The 24,362-nt window shown below is 41.2% G+C and overlaps 1 protein-coding gene across 3 annotated transcripts in view; it reads right to left on the reverse strand.

Annotated features, from left to right (window-relative positions):
• nek7 (NIMA-related kinase 7) overlaps positions 1 to 24,362 on the reverse strand; it is a 67,493-nt gene that overhangs the window by 15,690 nt on the left and 27,441 nt on the right. For all 3 annotated transcript variants that reach the window (XM_067596539.1, XM_067596538.1, XM_067596537.1), the window contains 5 exons: positions 20,869 to 21,009; positions 20,171 to 20,233; positions 16,194 to 16,304; positions 11,080 to 11,188; positions 9,435 to 9,542 (listed from right to left, as the gene is read on the reverse strand). In XM_067596539.1, the coding sequence (XP_067452640.1) occupies positions 9,435 to 9,542; positions 11,080 to 11,188; positions 16,194 to 16,304; positions 20,171 to 20,233; positions 20,869 to 20,991 (514 nt within the window). In that variant the 5' untranslated portion in view covers positions 20,992 to 21,009. The remainder of the gene's footprint in view (positions 1 to 9,434; positions 9,543 to 11,079; positions 11,189 to 16,193; positions 16,305 to 20,170; positions 20,234 to 20,868; positions 21,010 to 24,362) is intronic.

Below are 24,362 nucleotides of genomic sequence, written 5' to 3' on the forward strand. Positions count from 1 at the left end.
ACAGCAGACATTCTTGCACACACAAAATATACATAAATCAGTTTTGATTACTGGGGTTTGGTAATGATCTGAAACAGTAGTCAGTGAATACGCCCGGGGAACAGTGGTGGAGCCTTAAAAGTTGGCCCGTATCTGGTTCTGGTTTTGAAACTCAAGAATCCCAAACTGCCTTGGCGACTGGCAGAGCTCCAGAGAATCAGACCTTCACCCAACTGGACACAAAGAGGAACCACAGCTCAACATCACATCCATAACACACTGCAGGACGCTTTGGAGATTTGCTGCATTCTTAGCCGAGTTTGACTGGCTGTTTTTTTTCATTTGCTTTCTGTTTACTGTGATTTCCCATGTAAAAGTCTATCAAGCACAACCAGCAGAAGTTTTATATTAATCACATATGGTTAAAGGATGGAAATTTTACCAGCGTGCTATCCTGTGCTGAGCAGTTTCTCAGCCTGTGCTCATTCCTCATCCTCTCTAGCAAACATGTGAACGGAGGCCTAGTGAAATAAGATGACAGCTACACAGGCTCTGCTGAGCGGGTGAATAATGTATATCAGTACCATCCCTCCACATGATAATGTTTGTAGGCTCCACAATGGATAAGATAGGCTGCTGGTGGACTTCATGTCAAAATAATAATCTTCATTAATTTTACTGATTAATTACCTGAGAAGCATTTGTTCCGCAAAATATTTGACTTAGATTACTAAATGAGTTCCTCATATTTGAACTGTTAAAGTGGCACTACCTGAATTCAACATTGATTACAATATGAGATAGTTGACTTAACATTGCCCTTTTTCATAATTTGTCTTCTGTACTACACCACGGACATGCACATTTAGTCCCACCAGCTCATTTCGGCTCCTCCCTCCATAGTTGTGGTTGTACACATTTATGAAATTAGCTTGTGTACTAATTGCTGGGATTCTGGATTTAAATCTTAAGTAGTACATGACACCACAGACTGAAATGGACCACTAGGGGAACCTTTATCATAACTCTGTTGTACATGTGAGGTAAAATAAAAATGAAGCTCAAAAAGCATGACTTGTTCCTTTAATGTTTGTTTTATTATTTCCTTACAGATAGAAAATCTGAGAATTTCTAAAAAGGCAAGATTTTTTTTAAAATAACCCAAACGCAGTCTTGCCCCTAGCCTACATCCAAAATGTGCAGTGGGAAACGAGTAGATAGAGCGAGGAGGAAGAGCCAGGGCAACTGGTAGTTGTTGAGTTTATAATACGCACCAACAATTGAAGCGAGCTCGGTAGGTGAGAACAGCTCTCAAGTGGAAAGAACTCAGGAGAAAAGTCTGCTTGCTGGAAAATTGTAAGAAAAAGTCGTAACTGCACTCACTCGCAGTACTCGTATGTGTGCACATGCATACACACACACACACACAAAATCTCCAGAGCCATTCTGCACATTAACAGGTCGGAGGAAACTCAACTAATGTAATTGCAATTAATAAAACTATTACAGCGGGGGCTATTAGATTTGAAGTCTATGGGAACTGAAATGAAAGCTAGCACTTTTAATTTTGGTGCCGATCTAATTGGGTTGAGAAAACACGCTTTTATCTTAAATGTGCGGTTTTGAATAATGAAGTGTTACCTGTCATTCCAAAAATAATCAGCATCTGCACAGGCAGAGAAGAAGCAAGAGAGAGCAAGTGGAAGAATAAACAGGGGACTGGGGATTGCTGTTTTAATTGGTCATCAGGTTGGTATTGTGGTTTGTGTGTGTGTGTGTGTGGGGGTGGGTGGGTATGTGTGTGCGTGTGCGTGTGTGCGTGTGAGCTGTGAGGTCTCATGGTGCGGTCTGAACAAGCTCCCCTAACATTCATTATTAGTTAATTAAAAAGAATCAGCCTCTCTTATGCTAATACTTGCATTAAAAAGGCAGCAGCGCCGGGCTCAGGCTCCTTCAGCATGCTAAATTAAGGGCACATTACTTATTCATGCAAATAAATTGAAAGTCATGTTGGGATTGATTTCCATTATTGTGAATGGCTATGACAACACTGTATCTTTCGCAAAACAGGGTAAGCATTGTTGTATAGGAGGTGAGATGCCATCTAGTATAAAGAATTATTCAAATCCCACACTTCTAAACCCCAGCTGAATGTACTGTTGAATGAAGCGAAACGGGTGAAGTTCTAAATACATTTATTGATTTGATTGCACAGACTTACTGGAATATCTTTAGTAGCACTTTAAACCTAAAGCTTTTACATGCCCATTTAAACACTGTGAAGTATTTCATAGGGAGTTCCCATTAATAGTGCAAGCCTTCTCTAATCTGCATTCTGTTACCAGTTTTACATGACTTTATTTTGAGTAGCAAGTGTGATTCTGCTAGAATCTCAAATGCCATGATTGAATTTCTCATTCAGGCCAAGGGCAGGAGTTTAGAAATCTCCTCTGCTCTATTATGTTTTAACAAATAAGATGAAAAGTTCTACACAGCAGCACAGACAGAATGGACTCATAGTCATAAGGCATTCTGTGAATTCCCTTATGAGATATGTATATATATATATTTTATTATCTAATATTATTTTCAGAAATTCCCACTCTCCCCTTGTACTATTTAACACAATTTAATACAGTCCTTACCCCTGCTGGCACTGCCTGCCCTGTGCCAACCATAGCCACAAGTAAAATTGATAACATCCATTCTGCTATTTCACTTCTTGCCTCCTTGCTCTGCTGTCCCAAGTACGTTTTAGCCTGTGGTCCTTGGTCATATTAAAGGCATAGTCTCCCACACTAAGCCAACTACTTGTCCCCTGGACATTGTTCCTACATGCCTGTTGAAGGAAGTGACACTGTAGGTCCTACAATTTCAGTCATCCTAAACAGTAGTCTAGCTAATGGTTCTGTTCCCTTTTGCTTTAAACATGCGGTAGTATATCCCATTATTTAAAAGCCTAACCTTGATGCAACTGTTCTAAATAATTTCTGGCCTATTTCCAAATTGCCTTTTTTATCTTAAGCCATGGAAAAAAAATAGTCTATTCTCAGCTCTTGTCATTTTTAGAAAATAACAATATTATGGAGAAATTTCAGTCAGGCTTCAGGGCACATCACAGCACGGAGTCAGCTCTACTTAAAGTCTTCAACAATCTACTACTGTCTCTTAACTCTGGTAAATGTGCCATACTAATTGTACTAGCCCTTAGCTCCGCTTTCAATACAGTTGACCATACTATTCTCCTGAACTGTCTCGGGCACCAGGTCAGTATCCAGGGTAAAGCCCTCCAGTGGTTCGCCTCCTACCTAACAGATAGATGTTTTTCAGTCACAATTGGAAAGCTTTTCTCCTCGTCTGCTCCCATCACCTGTGGAGTACCTCAAGGCTCCATGTTAGGGCCCATATTATTTGCCTCACACATGCTCCCTTTGGGCTCCATCCTTCAAAAGTACAAGATCTCCTACCATATCTACGTAGATGACACTCAGCTATACCTCCCATTAGAACCTGGTGATAATAATAACAACACAGTTAGGTCCCTCCTTTACTGCCTCCTGGATGTGAAATACTGGATGGCAAAAAAACTTAAATTCAGTTATGCTAAGACTGAAGTAGTCTTATTTGGGTCCTCAAACTCCACTGGGGATTCAGCTAATCACTCAGGGCCCTTGGTGCCTAACCTTCATGCCCATGCCAGAAATCTTGATGTCATCTTCTATCCAGCTTTAACATTTGACAAACAAATTAACACTGTTGTGAAAGGTTGCTTTTTCCAGTTAATAAGTATCGCCAATCTCAAACTGTTCCTGTCATTTAATGACCTGCAGATTATCATAAATGCTTTAATTTCCTCTCGGCTGGATTACTACAGTGCTCTTTATTTGGGAATTAGCCAGTCATCCTTGTCTCACTTGTGGTAGTGCAGCTGGTGCAGAATGCTGCTGCTAGACTACTAACTGATACCAGGAAGAGAGACAGCATCACAACCTGTACTGGCGTCCCTGCATTGGCTACCGGTCAAGTATAGGACTGAGTTTAAGGTTCTATTATTTGTTGCCTGGTCCCCCAGTACATCTCTGAGCTCCTCCACCCCCATTCCAACCTCAGATCTCTAAGATCCTCAGGCTCCTGGATGCCGCTTGATTGAGGCTAAGGGGTAAGGGCGATTGTGCTTCCGCAGTAGCCGCCCCAAAGCTTTGGAACAGTTTACCATTTTCCGTTAAGTGTTCCCCCTCTGTAGACACTTTTAAGGGTAAACTTAAGACCCACATGTTTTCTCAGGCCTTTGAGTGTCCTTAAGGTTTTATGTTTCACTTTTTACTCTTCTGTGTTTTCCAACTGTTCCTTTACTTATTTATTTGTGTATGCTCATGGGATAGTCTTGTTATGTTATCTCTACTGCTTTTTTGCTGTTACCATGTTATGTTATGTTTTTTATTTATGTTATTTCATTGTACAGCACTTTGGTCAACTCTGGTTGTTTTTAAATGTTTTATATAGTGCTTTATAAATAAACTTGATTTAATTTGATTTGTTTTTCTTAGTTTTCTATATGTTCGCCCCCACTTTGGCTCATCGCCTACCGCTCTCTGTTTCTTGACTTGCTTGCTTGCCTTTAAAAGATAACCAGCTCTTTATATATATGTTGAAATCATCAATTATTTCCAACATCAGCCTCCCTGAAGTCTTTCTGCTTCCATCTTCCCTCCTCTCTTTATTTCCTCCTCCCCCAGTTCTCATCGTTAACACCTTTCTCATTACAGGTGTTAATTGCAGGTATATTATACTACTTATTACTGCCAATTGGCTAGTCTCTCATTCCTTTAATGATTGCATCATTCTTTTGTTCTTTTTCACTTTCATCCAACACTTGCCATAACCCTACATACCCATCTTCAGTATTGAAAAGCTGAAAACGTGTAGTGGGTCCCAGAGTGTGGATGCATATATGTCAGTAAGTCTGTTGTGTCTGTCGGTGTACATGTATGTTGCAAATCTATGTGACTGTGCATGATTATCTGCTGTTGCATGTGTGTGTGCATGCATTCATGCCCATATACATGTTTATGAGCATGTGCATCTCTATGCATACATACATCTGTATAGGAGACAAAGAGTCTGTGTGTCTCTCAGCATGAGCAAGAGTATGTTAGAGACAAAACAAACTGTGTGTGTGTGTGTGTGTGTGTGTGTGTGTGTGTGTGCGTGCATGTGTGTGTGTGAGAGAGAGAGAGAGAGACTGCGGGCTGCTGAGCGGCTGAGTTGAAAGCCTGGGAGCTGACAGGCTGTATGCCTGGACCTCCATCTCAGCTCCACCACCCTGCTCTACTGTTCAGTTGGGTGGCTGGGCTCATTACAGACCCACGCTGGCACGCGATTGTGCACACACACACACACACACACATACACAGCTCTTCCTCACATTCTTTCTTTCTATCTCTCTCTCTCACTCTTGCTTTCCTTTTTCTCCTCTGTTTTTTCTGCCACATTGTCATATTCTCCTCTTACTCTGCTCTTTCTAACTTTTTTCTTTCACTCTGCTTTCTTTTTTTCCTCTTTTCTTCTGTCACTCTGTCACATTCTCTTTTCTCGCACCCAGCACATTCCACCTTTCTTTTTCTGTTTCTTTGTCACTTGTTCTTCTATTTCTTATGCTCCTTTCTTTTTCTGACATATTGCTTTCCCCTTTCTGTCTCTCTCTCTCTCCTCTCTCTCTCACTTTGCCCTTTCTTCCTTTCTCCAGTTCTAGTTTTCACACACCTTCATTCTCTCCATCTCTCTTCCCTTCACCTCACCTTCGTTGTTCTCTCTGACTAAAAGTAAAGGCACCAGAGGGACAGAGGGAAGGAGAAGTGAGGACAAGTAAGATAAAGAAATAGAGCGGGAAAGAAGGAGGGGAGACAAAGAAAGACAAAAAGGAGATCTGCTATTTGAAACAAACTGCAAAATATGTCAAGGGGAAAGTCACGGACAGAGGGGGAAAGGATGTCCCTTGTGTCAACAGGTCATGCTAACCTGCAGGGCTAGAAGTAACAGATAGCATTTCCTCTAGCTGTTGTAACAAAGTTGTTTTTTACTTACTTTTACTAAAGTATGTTTTATTATTTATTTCCATCTGCATCCATTAAAGAGCAGGAGCAAGTCACATGAAAAAGTCATGATAAACCACGTGAGAGTGTAACAGAAGAACGGTGCCATATAAGCAGCTGCAGAGAAGAAGCTGCTGGTGAGGCTGTGGGTACAGGAGGGCAGGGCTTGATGTTCAGCGAGGTGCCACTCAGCTGATGCTCTGTTCTAAATGTATACGTTCACCTGCGGAGGGTCGGGGGTGTGAGGGCGGTCGCACCTGGACCTTTTGTGAATTGTACAAAAAATGACAATGCAATAAAATTACAGATGATGCCATTATGGATTATGGTTAGCATTATTCTACTTTAGCATAGGTTTTAAAAAAAAGGTTGCATCTACTTTGCTCAATCATCGATTTAATGCTCCACCCAGAAAATACACTAAGTGATGTTGCGTGACCAACAGGTGCATGCTGGGTTTGGTAAAAATGGTTATGGTGGATCCTCCAGCAGTGACTTCTATGTTCACACAGGATCTTATATCTTCAGTGAAATGTGCATGACTGTTTTGCTGTTTTTGACAATGTCACAGTTGTGACTGCTTTGAGAACTACGGGTACAATGGGACAAGAGAGGTTGAATGGACTGGTTAAATTATGGATTGAGAATGACGGAGCAAAGGAATTTAACCTTCGCAGTGCACAAGGCTCACAGAATACCGCTCAGACAATAAACTCAGTGATGGTTGCAACACATTCTCCAGAGCACGTCAACAACCACTGCATTGGATGGTAACGTGGCATTGTGTGTGTGTGTGTGTGTATATATACAGTGTGCAAACACTGTGCAGACTCTACTTTCTATCCATCTCTCTCTCTATATATATATATGCTCAAAATGAGTTTTGTCTTCTCTGGCTGATTCTAGAAAGGCTATACTACTGAGGAAAAGATATGGAAATTATTGCTGTTTTTTAAAAAATGTAACACAGTAACATTTACTCAGAATAAACTCTAACTGACTTACTTTTACTTTTATCTAAGTACATTTTACACAAGTAATTTTACTTTTACTTGAGTAGAATATTCTAGGACTCTTTTCATCCCTGCTAACCATCTTGTATTGTAGAATCATCTGATTCTTCAGTGCAACACTATCAACTGAATACATCCTCATATGGTTAGGAACAGGTTTATTAATTACTGTGGTCACACACATGAAAATGTATCATTACAAACAACTTATATAGATGCTTATTTATGGTGAGTAAATGTTATGATCTCTGGGCCATTCTAAATCAAATGTATCTATGTAAAAAAAATATGTAAATATAAATATATGACTGGCATTTACTCTGCACTGGAATAAATATTACACTGATATGTGTAGTTTACTGGAAATGACTATGAGAAATGAATCTTTTTGCTTCAGATTAATGATAAGAGTAACCCCTCTACTAGTTTGGCTGCCTATCCTCTGTCAGCCTAAAGAGGGTGCTGTGGACTCAACGTTTAATGAGCAATCACAGACGTTTTCACCCCTATCTCCTGGCACTGCAGGCTGCTTAGTTGATAGGGCTTCTGTTGAGTTGATCATGTAATTCACACTTTTGCAAAAGGCTGGGCTGCTGCTGTACAGGGGCTGAGAATAGCACGCTGTTTGTGGTAATAACAGTTTGACGTAGGGAAGTGAGACAGTGCGAATGACAGTCTTTCTTATTTGTCTATGCAACTAGTTTTTCTACATTTTCCAATCTAAGTAGCAGCTGAAATTGCCTATAGGATGTTGTATAGCATCTTCATGTACCTCAATAAGCCAAGTTAAACATAGTGTAACATCTCCACTACGATGATTTGTGCCACATCTAATTGTATAATGTTGGCCATTATTATACATACTGGTGAAACCAAAAGATTTGTTTTTACACTATTTTAACACTATCAACACAAAATAACAAGCAATAAAGACACAAAAAGAGAGGCTGACTTCAAATGATCTGAATTTTTACAAAAAGATATACAACTTTGTAGTTTTTGTGGTTTTTATATTTGTAGTTTGTAGTTTTTGTGTTCGTGCTGTCATTAAAGGAGTTTAAACAAACACACATTGGGGGAATAACTTGTATGATATCAGAAAGTTTTGATTTTTCTTTAACCGATGACAATTACATGATTCTCGTAGGACATGCAATGACTTGTGGTCTTTGTTTACCTTTAATTCAACTGTCTAGAAACATGTTTCTGTTAGAGTTGAAATGTGTTCAGTGATTAAAGAGAAGACATAAAGTAAATGAAAGAAAATCGCTCTTGTGTGGTGGCATTTTTCACTGTAGAGAGGTTTTAGTGTTTTTACTAAATAAAAATTGGTAGCAATTTCAGTTTTCAAAAATACATCCATCATGTCCTGACTCTTTTACGACTTTGCAGCGTACGCACTGTGACGCTAACAAACAATAAGGTGCAGGAGTAGAGAGACTTTAACAATAGGGCACAGTGATGAAGGCCGGTAGGTACATGCAGTTAACAAATTGTTAAGAGGTAGGCTTGTGTTTTAAACACTAGGACACCTTTGAAGTAAGGTAGGTGTGTGAACGCGTGTCTGTGTGTGTGTGTGTGTGTGTTAAACTCCATGTCTCCTTTAAAGTGAAGCAAGCTACACTGCAAGTTTTCAATGACAGGACTAAGCTTGAAATAGTACAAATGCCTTGGTGTATTCCTTTGGAAATTAATTTTCACTTAAATGTTGTTTCACTCTGAAGTTATGGGCTTGACTCATAAAGATTTACAGTATGTGGCTCACAGTCATTAAACATCCGATGCATTAAAGAGGAATACATTTGAACATGTGGTACCATTCTGTCAGTTTGTCTCAGGTTTAGCACACCTATTTTTTGTGTAAAGTCTTAAACTAAGCCAAATGGACAAGTCCTAATTATTGTGGCAATTCTGGGCTTCAATTCTCACTTCTTTAGAAAAAAAAAAATTGTGTTATATGATTTTATTTCCTACAAGTGACAAACACACCCATCAATGCCAATAATAACCATGATTGTAAAGTTTGCCGGCTTGTTTTATGGCACGCAGTCACAATCAGAGCTGTGTGTCAAATGCCTCTGCCCAGTACTCATCTGTGTAAGGGTGAAAGGTCAAGGCAACAGGAAGTGGCTAAGTGGTCTATGAAGGCGCTAGGCACAGCCCCGGCCAGGCAGCATGACTACATGACACATGGCTCTGGTCTCACCAGGCCTAATGAAACACATCCAACTGCAGGTGATTACTGGGGGCCGCTTTTTGTGACTGTCTGTGTGTGCGTTTGTGTGTTCACAATTGTAGAGTGTGTGTTTCGGTGTACATTTCCAAGTATTTATAGACTACTGTGAATTACCTAGAGAGTGAGCAGCGGTGGTTTTGGAGCTGAAGAATCGTCCCAGTCCCAAGTCTCCTAGTTTCACTACTCCTGTAGCTGTGATGAATACATTGGCTGGCTTGATATCTAAAGAGGAGAAGTGAGGAGAAAAGAGAGGAGAAGGGGAGAGGGGGAGGAGTATATATCAATCTGTTGCTATAATATTCAAACAGACATTATTAGTGACAGGAAATTTGACCAGCAACATGGCATGTGGTGCAGACATATGATCATTAACAAAAACATTGTATGTCCTTCTTTAATTCAGAGAAAAATTTGTTTTTGGTCTTTGCTCAGAAAACCTGATTACATGCATAAAGTGTATTATCAAAAATATCAATTTCAGTTAATGTGGGCGTTAGCAAACCATTTCTGTTGCCATTTCTAAAGTAATGTTAATGTGACCCGCATCAAGCCTTTGAAATTTACTGCTCCCGTATAATTGTAAGCGGCTTTTGAATAGGCGGTCTCTGTTAAGTGGTCGTTAAAGCTCAGAGCTCAAGGTTCATTAGTGTCCCTGTGCCCTAATCAGAGTCAGTCCAACGGAAGTGCATCACCTGTAGCTCTGTGTGTGTGCGTGCGTGCATGAGTGTGTGCGTGACAGAGAGTGAGAGTGCAGCAGCCGATGCACATGAATCCAGGGTTGATTTGACTGGGTCCTATTGAAAGCATGTGGGGCCATAAACACTGTGTTTTCTGGTCTATGTGTTGTTTAACACCTACAGTTAAGCCTTCTGTCATATTCACATTCACACTCAAGAAAACAGATTTACTGACTTTTATTTTTAGGACTGAAGAGGACCATACTAGAGGTACTGTGTGTTTTATTCTGTTAACTAGGAAATGTGTGTAATCTAAATTATAGCAAAACATTTTCAAAGTATACTGCAATTTCTTAAGATTAATTTCCCATCTTCAAGACATCTGTTGGTTTCAGTTCAATTTAGTATGCTATGAAAATGAAGTTGCAGAGATTTTAAACTGATTTGAGACAAATAATCCATCACAGTGAACCACTGGTCACGTTTTTGTCAAAGATTTGCTATTGTTGCATCGTAATGCAGACACTATTTTGATAAGTCTCCCTGTTCAGAAACACATCTCATTTCATCAGGAGGCCAAGCACCCACTAGACAATGGGACATGTCCCAGACGAGCTGCAGAAGATTCTCCTTGTCCCTGTGCTCTGAAGATCAATACACACCTTTTCTGGGACATATATAAATATTATCAAACATGCATGATATTTTCTCGTTGGTGGGAAAGGACAGTGTGCTACCCCAGACTAATGATGCCTCTTTGAGTTTATGTCTTGCTCTGACATCCTGAGAAAATTACTGTCTGTGAATATAATTCTGGCAAAACATTGTCCACAGCAGACAACTCCAGTAAGGTTCACAAGTTTCTCCAAACAGTGTGTATCATTCATTAATACTCTTGAACTTTTCCAAAACTCCATGATGACTAAATTTACTGGTCCAGAGTAAAGAGAGTAGAGTAGATTATCATACATGTATAATGAATGAATAAGCCAATTTATTCTTCGTATTACTATTTATTTGGGTGTATGTTTATGTAATGTACTGTGTGTGTGTGTGTGTGTGTGTGTGTGTGTGTGTGCTACCTCTGTGCATGACTCTCCGGGAGTGCATGTGTTCAAGCGCACTGCAGAGCTGGACAAAGTACTTCCACACTGTTCTCTCTGGGATAAGCCTCCTTTGCTTCTTAAAGTGCTGCAAGGGAAATGCAAGCATGCGCGCGCACACGCACACACACACACACACACACACACACACACACACACACACACACACACACACACACACACACACCAAACAAACAAACATTAGCATACCTCAAAAGAGGGATCAAATAAAATATTTTAATAGGAATAGAAAAGGGTCTTGTGCAGCACGCAATACAATGTTAAAATGGTAGCAAAGTGTTTAGGTCTGTGTGTGCTTATACAGCATTCATCCCCAGCCTCGGTCCCCAGCTCTGTGACTCCACTTTTAATGGAACCCAGACCACTCTCCTCTCGTTCTCTCCCTTGCCTAACCGAGCCTCGTCTCATTTTCTCTATGGCCTTCAATGGAAAGCACATGCATTCTCAGGAACAAAGAGAAGAAATTTGTGGTACCTTTCAAAACTCTCCCATCTGGCACACAGCTCTTTTGTTAAGTACAGCTTCCAGTGGCACAACGGTTCCAATTGTTTTTTAGTTTATTTATTTTGGAGGGCTGAATGAGTTGATCTGGATCATCAAGTCTGTGGTGCTTCACTAGGAAAACCACAGCGATGACAGAGCTTTAGCTTAGACATGAAGGTTTACTGATCCACATTGACGAGAATCAACAGCTGATGATATAGTCGTCCTCAAATAGCAACGAGTAAAAAACTGAGAAGTTGTAAGAAGTTTGGATACCAGTTGGATTTTATGAAATGTCTTTGTGGCTCCATTTGCAAGAAAAGATGACCTATGACTAAAGCCAACATGCATATCCGGTACACGTGAAGAAAATTTAAGCATTTAGCATAGTTTCTTATGGTAAGATATATTCCTAGCTAGAACAATCAGACCTATAAAACCAATACATGCTGCAATATTTATTTACTAAAGGAAGAACATCACTGAGGACAGTTTAAAATGTGTTTATGATATGTCTTGACTGACTACATATGTGTATACTGTGTGTGTATCTGCATGTATATGAATATACAGGCGATGGACGACACAACAGGCTGACAACCTATTACAACAGGCTGTCTTGATTGTTGGTGCATCAGTCACAAACACTGCAGAAATGTGATAACGTGAGATATTTGCTAGGCAACGCTACAAATGACACCATCAAACCTTTCTATCATGATGAGTCAAAACCTCTGATGGTCTCAACAAGAAAATTAATGGTAAAAACAAATTATTTAGTATTTCATACACAGTATCTTCGTTGTATTGTAAGGGGTTCATATTATTTTGTCTACCGTAGATCGATGTGTCTGTGCAAATGCATTTTTCAAGATTTATTTAGACAACTACTGCTGATACTACTACTGATAAGTACCATTTCGAGAAGGTGTGTTCATGATTGGGAGATGTGCAGGGTCCTCCTGTGGTTGGTTAGGATGCAACCCTGGATTTTATAAGAGGATTCTCCTTTCTACAAGCCTGGTCCAAACTATCCTGCTTCTCTCCAACGTGTACTCTTATGAGGCTGCAATATTTACTGCATTACATCAGGGTTAAGTACATCTTGTAGGTACTATTGTAATGGAAAAACTTTCTATATCCAGTGAGGACAGGGGTCAAGGAGGAGAAAGGACAGGACTTGACTGGTGGATAGGTTTTCTGCACAAAGTGAGAGAGAGAGAGCCGAAGTGAAAGAATGAGAGAAAACAGAGAGAGACGGAGAGAGATAGATGGGGAGACAGAAAAACAGCGCGGGAGTGAAGGGAAGTGATGGAAGAATGCAGTTGACGATAAGAGATAGAGAAAATGGAGAAAAAGTGTGAGAAGAAGAAAGAGTGATAGAGGTAGACGGAGATGGAGAAAGGGAGGGATAGACCTTGGCCTACATCCAAACAAAGCCTCAGTGAGGAGCCATTCTTCCCTTGCCCTCCCATTTCCATATCAGAGGACTGTTTGATGTCAATGGGGGAGCACAAACACCACCACCACCACCACCCTCTTCTCCATGCCTTTAACAGCAAACACTGCACATGCAATATTCTGTAAGTGCATGCAAATCAAGGACCATTTGATTTCATTTGAATTCTGAGATGGTCAGGGAGAGAGTAATAGAGAATGAGGGAGGGAGAGAGAAAAGGAAGAGAGAGCAGTGTGGAGGACGAGAAATCAAAAAGAATAAAAAATGTTAAATTCATGCATCGGGGGTTCTGTTTTACATATGGGCACTGTACCAATGTGTTTACTTCACATTACAGCCCGGAGGGGGATGTAAGGGGGGGGATGGGGGCTATGCCCTAGCACACACCTCTGGACTGCCACTGTTTTATTAGGAAAACAAATCATTTAGATCGGTGTAGGAGACAAATGGTGCAGAGGAGAGGCATGTGCTTGTGTGTATGAATGTGTGTTGTTGTCAGCAGCCATAAGGAGATGACACAGTCTGAATGCTCCCAGCATCCTTGGTAGCTTAGCTTAGCAGTGACGCTCAATGGTTTGTTATCTTACCTCTTCAGGCTGCCATGTTGCGTCTTTGTAAAGTGCATCTCGGAACATTTGCGTGAGTGTGTGTTTCCTGGGTTGTGTCTGCATATTCTTTGCTTACACACTACACCATATGTATGTATTCAGTCTGTGTGTGTGTGTGTGTGTGTGTGTGTGTGTGTGTGTGTGTGTGCTGCATATATAACAGTATGTGTATGTGTGTGTGTGTGTGTGCTCAACCTGCCATGTTCACTCTCTTGTACAGCTAATCCTCGCCTCTCCTAATTTGCTGTGTTGAACTGTACGGATGTGGAGCTGCTGAGTATGACTGCAAACAGCTTGTCGAGCTGTGCTGATACAACGCTGCAGCATCATTTATGCATGGGAGAAGACCAGGCTTTTTACATGCACACCACTAATTTGCTATACTGGCAGGTTTTATAATAACTGAGGGTTTGGTCTAACTCAAAGACGAATAACAGGGTGAGCCTTGGATGTAATTGATTCTACGTTTGAATAACCATGTTCCCTTTTTTTTTTGCACCAATTTCAACAACAATGTCCCCGGACTAAAGAGCGAGCAGATCGCGGTTAAGACATGGTCAACTTGACACATTGCTTTATTCTAATGTAGATTTGGTTACATTTTTACTCAGTGTTGACTTTAATAGTTATACCCACAGTAATAAAGAATTCTCTTTTCTGAGAGTGATCTAGCCAAGATGAAAAGCTGACCAGATTTTTTTTATTTTAATTTTTTTTGAATGGCATGTTGCCAGTTTTTCACACAAACAAAATAATAATGTAACACGAGCAAAAAGACAATTAAAAACCTGAAATTCCCCCGCAAACTAACAACTATCTCACATTTATTTACCCAGATTTATCATGTAAGAGATATGAGGACAACATGATTAAAGATTAAATTTATGAACGTACAGACATCACGTGGAACTTTATGACCATTAATCATCATTTTATTGTTAGCAACTTCCTTTTTTACAGTCAAAGCAGCTGTCAGCACATGCTACTGGGATTAAATAAGGTTGCAGGAGGCCTTATAATATTTGGCTTTTGGTTTCAGTGTGGAATGTGTGATTAAGATTGACTCAGTGTCCAGGTAGTCAAAGCCATGAATCGACCACAAACCACAGACCTCCTGCCTCCACTTCTTCAGTTAAATAAGGCCACATCAGCAGTTTGTTGTTTCCAAACCAGCGTTCCTTTGTACAACCAGTTTGAGATACTGTGTTGGACTGGCTATTATTTACTGGCTATTATTTTTGTCAGATATTATCCCTCAAGGCCTGAGCATCTGTCTGAAAATAGTTATCTATTTATTTGATGTGGTATCAAAATACTTTAAACTGAACAATCTATAGTCCATCCAGAAGTTTATATTTTTTCCATGACTAAATCTGACTGGACATAAAGTTAAGTGGTGTAAAGGGTGAACAATAACAACTACAGGAATTACTTTTTTAAATATATACTACTACTACTATTATTTTCTGTCATGTTTGCCTTTATTTAATAGTTGACAGTATAGAGATAGAGAGGAAACATGAGTGGAGGGAGAGAGAGGTGTGACTGCACCAGAGGGAATCGAGCTAGGGATGTTTTGGTTATATGATATGTACCTTAAGTTAACCATTAGGCTACCAGGACATCCCATAAATTACATCATTCAAATATGTAATTTCCATTCAGTCAATAACTGGGGTCTTACTGATTTTCTTTTATGCTGATAATTGAATAGAATAAGTAAAAACTAAAGTAACGAGTATCAAAGGTGATGTCAAACTTTCCATGATAACAAATTAAACCAACAGATATTTTAGGTTATTTGATATGCCAATATATAGTCTAAATTGTGTCTCATGTCCTTTAAAGACAGTTTTGATCCTGTGTCCCTCTTTTTACATGCCAAATATGTGTCAAAAATAAATCATTTTTTGAGTATTTTTACATCAAATTTCCTGTCTTTTGTCTTCCTGTAAAATGTTTTCAAAGATTTGATGACTCATCTTGAACTCAGGGGCATATACATAAATGTATCCAAACAAATGTGATTTTTGGGCGACTAGCTAACAGCAGCCATCATATAAAACTGCACTTGACCACTTGGGGTCGTAGTAGCTAGCAGAGCAATATCATAGGGAGAGGTGTGTGTGTGTATGTGGCAATCAGTGGGCAAAACTTTGTTTTCATTTCCAAGGAAATGTGGATGAGGTCTGATTCATTCATTTCTCGCTCATCCTTCACTTGCTGATCTGACAACACGGTGAGAGAGGTGTGTGTGGAAGCAAACGGTCATCTACAGCTGCTTTCGAACTGATCCAATCTCAAGGATTTGATTTAAATCCCTCTTGATATTATACACCGTCTACTTATTCCATTTAATACGTCACATTAAAGTAGCTAAAGACTTTAACTTCCGTTTCACTGCAACTTTCAGCCTCTCGTTGTATTTTACGACAACATGAACTGTTCATGAAATGCTCTTCTTCCAGTAGTCTGGGCAAGAGTGTGAGGTGGTAGGGCTGCTGTTGTGTGACGTCCCTTACCTTGATCATACGTGAGAGGTCCCCAGCATCTGCTAGCTCCAGTACAATGTTCAGCTCATTGTCCTCAATAAAAGATGCATGGTACTTTATCACATTGGGGTGGTTCAATTGCTGCGGAAGAAAAAAAAGAAAGGTCAACAGAAGTCTTGTTGGTGACAGTGTTGTCGCATTAAGAGCATCCTTGGTCACACTACCTAATCAGAGTATAAACCATTCCTCGTAAAAGCAACAGACAGTGGTATTTTCCTGCAAACATGTTATACAACTTATATCAAAACAAACCTATCATCTTTGCAGCTGATAAAAAAAACTGCGGTTCATGTCATGGGTTGTGCAATGCACTGCACTTTCACCAGCTAATACCAATTAAAGCAAAACAGTTGAATCCATATTTGGAATCCATATTTGGTAAGTGTGGACCTAATGAGACGGTTTTGTCCTCAAGTGTGACAAAGCTGGGTGACATGTCACAACAACCCCTCTGTCTGTGATGACAACAACCCATGTGTGAGACACACACAAACACACACGCGTGCGCCTGACAGGCTGACAGGGCTGGCAGTCAGAAAAACAAGCATCCCGGGCTCATCTCTGGCTGAGATTCCTTCCTGTTGGCTGGTCAATAAGGCAGGAACAGCATTCCCTGTAGTAAACAAAAAGTCTCTATCCATCCAGAGCAAGAGGAGGGAAGGGAAATAGGGTAGGTGCGATGAAGGGAAAGAAACAAATGACACAGTGACACAGACAAGTAAAAGGAATGATGGAGACAGGGCGGGGTGAAAAGGTAGGGAAAGAGAACAAAGGTGAGGAAGGAAAAAAAAAAAAGAGCAGGAGAAGCATAAGGTGAGCAGAGTTAGTGTAAGGGGGAGGGAGAAGGGAAGAGAAAAGCAGAGATATGTGGAGAGCTGGAGACATGGAGCTGTGTGGCGTGGCGATGTCAAGGGGGGGGCTGTGATGCGAGCAGACGGAGCGGTGTGACACGCGTCCTCCACTCGGCTCGGCTCTGCTTTCTCTGCTGTGATTAAAGAAATGTTCATGCTCCGGATGATGCCGAGAAGAGGGGAAAGGAGAGCACAGTACAGTACACTACGCTACACTACACTCTCCACTCCATCTCTGCATCCCTCCACAATCCTCTTCCTCACTCGTTCCTCTCTTTCTTTCCTTGTGTCTCCATCTTTCCTTCTCCCTCCCTTGTCCTCTCTCTTGCCAGATGTATTTTTGGCTCAGAGTGGCAGTTCTACACGACTCCGCACTGTAGCACAGCCAGGGAGTGATGACAAGTCCCCCCCCCTCCCCAACTCCCCCACTCTCCCCCTCCCCCTTCCCCCCCAGCCCACTCTTCTTCCACAACTTGAACCTCAGGCGAAGGATATAGAGAAATGTAGAGATATGTTCACATGCAGATGTTTATGTAAATGATGGATGGAACCCGACTGCAATACAACAATCATTCACTGAGAAATATCACATAGAGGTTTGCATGATTATGTAATTACACACACTGGGTGAGACCCACAAGCGTGTGTAATTACTTAATCATGCAAGACTCTACGTGATATATTTGGTGAGCTGGTGATGTGTTTCAAAGAAGAACAAGATACTGACTAATGCAATCTGACAGTGCAAAATTAACCACTGTAATAAATTAGGTTATGGTATATTTATAAATGGAATAACATGCTCATAGGAATACAGTTGGTAGCAAGCTGAACAACAATGGCTGAAAGGATTTCTGCTACGTTCTAGTGTACTTTTGCTGAGGAAGATGAAGTTAAAAAAACCCATCACCAGTAGAAATTACACCTTGTGTTACACAACATATTGATCATTTTTAACTCACTGAATTTGAAAATGAGTACAATTTTGGGTTGTTTGAGAGCATTAGAGCAAAAACTAAATATATTCTATACTTATAAAAGATATATATTGCTCATAAAGAGACCTAAAGATTAAAGTGAATTTATTGTGTGTGTGTGTGTGTGTGTGTGTGTGTGTATCAGGTTAAATGAAGCTGGTTGCTGCCAGTTCTCTGTCTTGTCAGTAAACCACTGGTATGATCTAATCAGATGCAGAACACAGACACGCATCCACACACATAAACACACACACACACACACATTTACAGAAACGCACAACACACAAAAAGAAAGCAAACACACAGACATCATTACGGCTTTTCACTGCTGATTAGGGCAGATCATTAGTCTTCAGAATACAATCCAAGCTTGATAGTAACCACAAGCGAGAGGAATACACAGCTGTGGGATTTCAAGGATTGTGAAACTAGCAGACTGGCAGAGAGCAGGCTATTTCTGCAACCAACATTCCTATCGGCGAGGATTTAGACAAAAGGACAGAGTGAGAAATGAGATTCTCAAGTTGAAATCATCATGCCAAAACAGGAAAATACAGATGAATGAGCAGACACAAACACAGACAGACAAACAAACAAATAGGCAGACTGTTGAGAGCCAGTAAGTGAGTGTGCGCACGAGTATGTGTGTCATTCCAGTCGGTCCATGCCAGTGTGCCTCTCATTATTCTGATTTGGCTGTGTCTCCTGTTGGCCTGTCTAGCGGGGGGTAAGGCAGAAGGACTGTCTCTCTCTCACACTCGGCCCTTTATTATCAGGCTGGCTGGGCAGCGTAGGGCCGGGCATAACTTCCATGTTCACTAGCAATCAGCTTACAGGATGAAAAGATGGGAACAAAAAGCTCTGAGGGGGGGGGAAGACGAGGCAAGGAGAGAGGAAGGAGGAGTGATGTAGAGAGAGACATGGCAACTGTGCAATAGACAGAATAGATAGGAACGAGAAGAAGGAAAAAGACAGAAAAGTGGAATGGAGGAAGAGGAGCCATCTAATGAGAGAGAGCGAGCCATAAAAAAATCAGAAAGAGAAATAAAGGAAATGTGAGATGCATAAAGGAAATGAGAAATGTAGTCACCCGGTAGAGTGTGACATTTAACCCTGCCCTGACCCCTCTTATGAGGTCAGAGATACAGATCCAGGCAAACCCTGCTGTCTCGTGCCGTCAAGTCAATGATCTTCGACTCAGATTACAGCTCTCTACAGGGTCTCGCCTGCATCTAAGTATTGTTGTCTTTGATTGGCCCAAAGAGCCTCGGGAGCTTCACTGAAGTGTTTGAGTGGCACAAACTAATTGGTTTTGTTTTCTTGTTCTGCCTAATGTGAATGTGTGAGCGTGCGTACGCGCACAAACTGCCTGCAGTGCACACACATGCGGGAAGGCTGCATATAAGAAGGGAAACATTATGAGGGATACATGAATGCACATACACGTGCAAACAAACCACAAACACACATACACAACTTTGACACACATCTAGGGTATTGCAGACAGGGGGAGATATTGAAGATGTCATTAGTTTGTTCATCAGTATTTGAGAGGAGCCTGGCTGACACATGTTTAAGGTAGTTTGATAAATGAAAACACTTTATTGGAAAAGAAAGTGAAGCAAGAATACGGAGCGGGAGGGGGTAAAACATGAAGAGACACATGAGGGAGGCTGCTAAATTTCCATGCTGGTGCACTATTGCCCAGCTCTAAGCATTACAAAAAGATAAAAAGACAATAGTTTTGGTATTAAAAAAAGAGTCAATGTGAGCCTGGAGGGATGTAACACAGGCACATTCATGTGCGCTCACACACACTCACACACACTCTTGCTCAGAGACATAAGGAGACAGTAATACACATGTACTGTACAGTCACACACACATACTCATTCACATTCTCACTTGTGTGCACAAATACTCAAAACACCCTTCTGCATTCATAACCATGCATGAAGACGCATTGCACACACACGCATGTGCCCACAAACACAACGCACAAATCCGAGCCGTCTGGTGCAGATCAATTGTTTTCCTTTGGTGGAAGGTCTCAGCTGAGGCACCTTAAGAGAACAGAGCGCAGCGCATGACGCCGTCTCCCTCTTCTCTGGTTCTTTACCTTTAGGAGATCTATCTCTTTGATGCAATCTTGCCGAGCTTTGGCATCCATCAAGTCGAATATCTATCAAGAGATCAAAAGGGGAGAGAGAGAGAGAGACAGGACAGAGAGGGGTGTTATGACATATTCAAGAAATGGTAAGATGGAGAGATGGAGAGAGAAAATAAGAATAAAAAACACTAAACAGAAAACATGGTTGCTGTTATCTAGAGGGTGGCGTTGCAGTGTCTACAGGTGTTTCACATCTGAGTAACACGCACGTATACCTGTGTAAGGTGTGTGTGAGTTGTGGGTATGTGTGTACATGCTCAACCGAAGCAACATATCCTCCTGGTGGTGTGTGTATAACTTCACCAAGAGAACTGCAGAGTCATATTTTAGATAGTAGATTAGATTAGTCATATTGTACTTTTATTACCACACAACAAAACTGATAATAATTCACGTTTAGACGTCTGTATGTAGTAGTGGTTCTTCACCGTTGTAACGATCAACAGCAACGGAAAATGATACAGACTAATAGTCAAAAAATAAGAATCTTCTACTCTTTTCTTACATTTCTTTCTGATTTGCCTGGTTGAGTTTTTCATTTTGTGTTCGTGTATCAACAGTACCAGGGTGTGGATTCATGACTTTCTGTTTCTGTTGCTCCAGACTAGGGCTGTAAAGCTGTAGGTGACACATTTACTGTGACTCACCTGGACTTTCTTCAGGGCCACTGATGTGTTGTCTAGCAGGTACGTCGCCCGGTAAACCTCACTGAACTGGCCGCGACCAATCTTCTTCTCAATCTGGAAGTTAGCCAGTGAGTTATGGCCCATATCTGGCTGCAATGGTTTCTGAAAGACAAAAAAATAATCTATTAACGATCGTGCACACAGAAGAGAAAAACAAATAAAAACAAATGGTTTACAGACATTTCGCGTTAACCACGTATTTGCCTCTGAAGTCAAACTATCTCCACATTACTGAAAGAGGAAGAGATGAGGGCTGAAGGATGTTTGGTGAAACTATGGCAAGGCCCAGCGTCTGTAGTTTGTTTTGCTGAGAGGCTGCTCTAGGCTGCTGATGATTTGACTGGCATTAGGCTGATGTGTCATGCTGTGAATGGTCTTGAGGAATGTGCACAGCACACACTTAACAGCAGCATAACATAACCTCACTGAGCCTATAGACCGTTCTGTTATTATTTAAATAACACCTTGTTACTGAGTGGTTGTTACCTGATCTGACTTTTGACAGGAAGCCTGTCAGAAACCTTTTGTTACTACAGTTAGTAATTTCTTTTTTTTTTTTGGTATTTGGATTGATAATAGTAATTAGCTAGACCTTGAAATTCTATCTTGCATCTGCTCGGGAGGCCAATGAATCACCCTTGGCTCCACGGGTGCTGTTCTGGAGCTTAACAGCACTCTGACCTCTCTGTAGTGTAAAAGTGAAAAAACTCTGCCTACAGGGGTAAATAAAATATTCTATTACACAAATGCAGGCATCTAATCATTGCATCTAACTTGTTTTTTGAGTTCACTAGAATCCAGAGTACTCTTCCGTCCTTTGTCTGCCAAGTCATATCTCTGACAGTCTGGCACTGTGCCACAGACTACAAGCTTCCTTGTCTCTCCTCGCCACAGGATTGGCTGTGCAGGCTGAGACACTCACCTTCCACAATTAAAAAACACTCAAAAATAAACCAGAATGAGCCCCTTGGATATGATGTGTGAAAAAAAGCAGAGAGCAGGCTGCGTGACCTTTCCAGCTTTTGGTAAACTTGTACAAGGCGTCGGCGGGAGCAAACAGAAGGTGACAGATATCAGAATGCCACATGTCACCAGCGCTTCTGCCAATGTGGCCGTGGGAGAAGCTCAGGGGCAAGCGACTTAGGACAGAGGGAAGGAAGACGGAGAGGGGGAGAAGGTCAAATATTAATCTCCCAAGCACTAAAACACACAAGCAGGGAGTGTTATCACACTTGTTCACTTCACTTGCTTTAAGCAGTTTGACAGAGTTACCATGAGCACAGACCAGAGGCGATACAGGATTACCTTAACTGCCCAGCCACTACCAAGGAAGACTGGGAGAGTTTTATTCTGTGGTAACCTCAACTAAAATACAGAAAAAGGGAAAAACTGTGTGGTTTATAAGGCTGTGACTAACAATAATTTTTTATTATTGAACCAATCTGATGATTTTTTTTTTCAATTAGTATTCTAAATGTTTAATCTGTAAAATGTTAGAAAGTTGGGAAATTTCCCATCAGAGAAATTTAAAGGTAAAATCTTCAAATTGCTTGTTATGCCGCTTCAACAGGGCTAAACTCAAAAATATTCAATTTATAATGATATAAAACTGAGAAAGCAGAATCTTTTTTACAATTAAGCAGTTGGAACCAGCAAGTATTTTCTATATTTGCTTTTTGAACAACGTAACATTATCATTAAAAAAATGACAGTTGATTTAGTCAACTGACAGAAAATTTATCAACTAATTGTTTCAGCACTAGTGGTGACCTATAAGATCACACCTAATAATATATTTACGACAGTTGGAGCCTATACGTTGCTCAAGAGAAGTGCTGTCATTGCTTTGTCAATTGTCTGTACACTGACAGGACGAACTACTCAAAGACTGCATAATATATAGAAGAGTTAACCTAAAAATATATCATCAGATACAAACACACACATACACACACACACACACACACAGAGGGGAGGCACAACTGAAAACAGAATTGTTCACATATGTTTGGAGGGCTGGAGGGGGAAGGGGGAAACCGATTTGAGCATTTCATTGTTTTTTAAAGTTGACAGCCAAAGGAGGAAGCTTGAGCCAATGAGATGCCTTGTCCAATTAACACTGCCGAGGTGTGTGCATTTTTTCCAGCATGACAACGCCATCATCCCGAGCTGTCTGAGAGTCACTGTGACAGCGAGCATGACACACTGCTCCCTACCTTATTGTTCAGCATTACGGCAGCTCTACAAGAAGCTCTGAAGTGCTACAGTGTTTCACTAATAGCTCGTACGAAATGCTGTAACTAAAATAACACACTGTTCCACCGGTGACTTTACATAAAAATTAAACTTGCATAGAGGAGAGGCAAAATGTGAATACCTACAAGATTTGTCCTTCTGAAAAAGTGGCAATATTGTGCGATGACTTTTCATCATGGTGACAGAAGCATTTGTGCAAGGATGCAGGATGGACAGTTCGAGGTATATAGATTCAGAGAGAGAGAGGGAGAGAGGGAGAGAGAGAGAGAGAGAGAGAGAGAGAGCTAGAGAGAGAGAGCGGAGAGGACAAGAGGGCATTGCTTTCATTCGCTGCGTGGTAGCTTGACAAATGTTAGCATGAGCCTCTAAAGCGCTGTGACAACCGCCTGCTGAGAGCACAGTCTTGCTAATGTGTCCTGGCATGCCAGCCCCGTAATCACACATTTACATATGCAATGACCTACATTTGCATGTCAGATCGCACACTGTCCGGCATGATTAACAGTGGGCACCTCCCCATGTGGAGTCGCCCTGGGTGGCAGCAGAGGCCGTGCGAGGGCGGAGGAGAGGGCTGGAGGGAGGGCGGCTTTTTTGGCAGCCAAGGGGCCGGGCTGCCAGGCAGGATTATGTCAGCCAGTGGCCCCGGCATTAGACACTTCATTAGAGCTAATCTGTTTAGCAGTGGGCAGTGTATGTAAACTTCACAGGCCATTTGCGGCACCTCTTCGCCCCCTGGCCTGGCCTTCAAAGGGCAGCCAGGCCACAGCTGACTGACAGGCCGTCTCATCTGCCGCACACGGGTGTCACACAATCAGGAGCTCCCAGCTGAAACACAAGGCCCCAACAAACACACTCACACACATAAGGGGAAGTCACAGAGGAGTGACCCTGAATGACGCAGGGGTCAGCGTCTGAACAAAGCTGGGAGGAGAGGGTTACACAGACTACTGCTCATAAGGATCTAAACTTGATTGTGTAGAGGAAGAGTTGCCTAGTGGACTTGAACAGGTCTTGAGTGCCGTGTGTATCTGAATGGGTAAAGCATAGCACAAACTAAGGTTACCTGTATGATACTTTCTTGAGATGTTATGAAAGAGAAGGGAAAGAAAAAAATTTTGGATAAAAGCACCCATTAAAAAATTAACGATGATGCTTCGAAAGACTTTAAATCAATTAATTACTTGTTTCTTTCATATCTA

Source organism: Thunnus thynnus, chromosome 8 (genome assembly GCF_963924715.1).
Source record: "Thunnus thynnus chromosome 8, fThuThy2.1, whole genome shotgun sequence".
NCBI classification, from domain to species: Eukaryota; Metazoa; Chordata; class Actinopteri; order Scombriformes; family Scombridae; genus Thunnus; species Thunnus thynnus.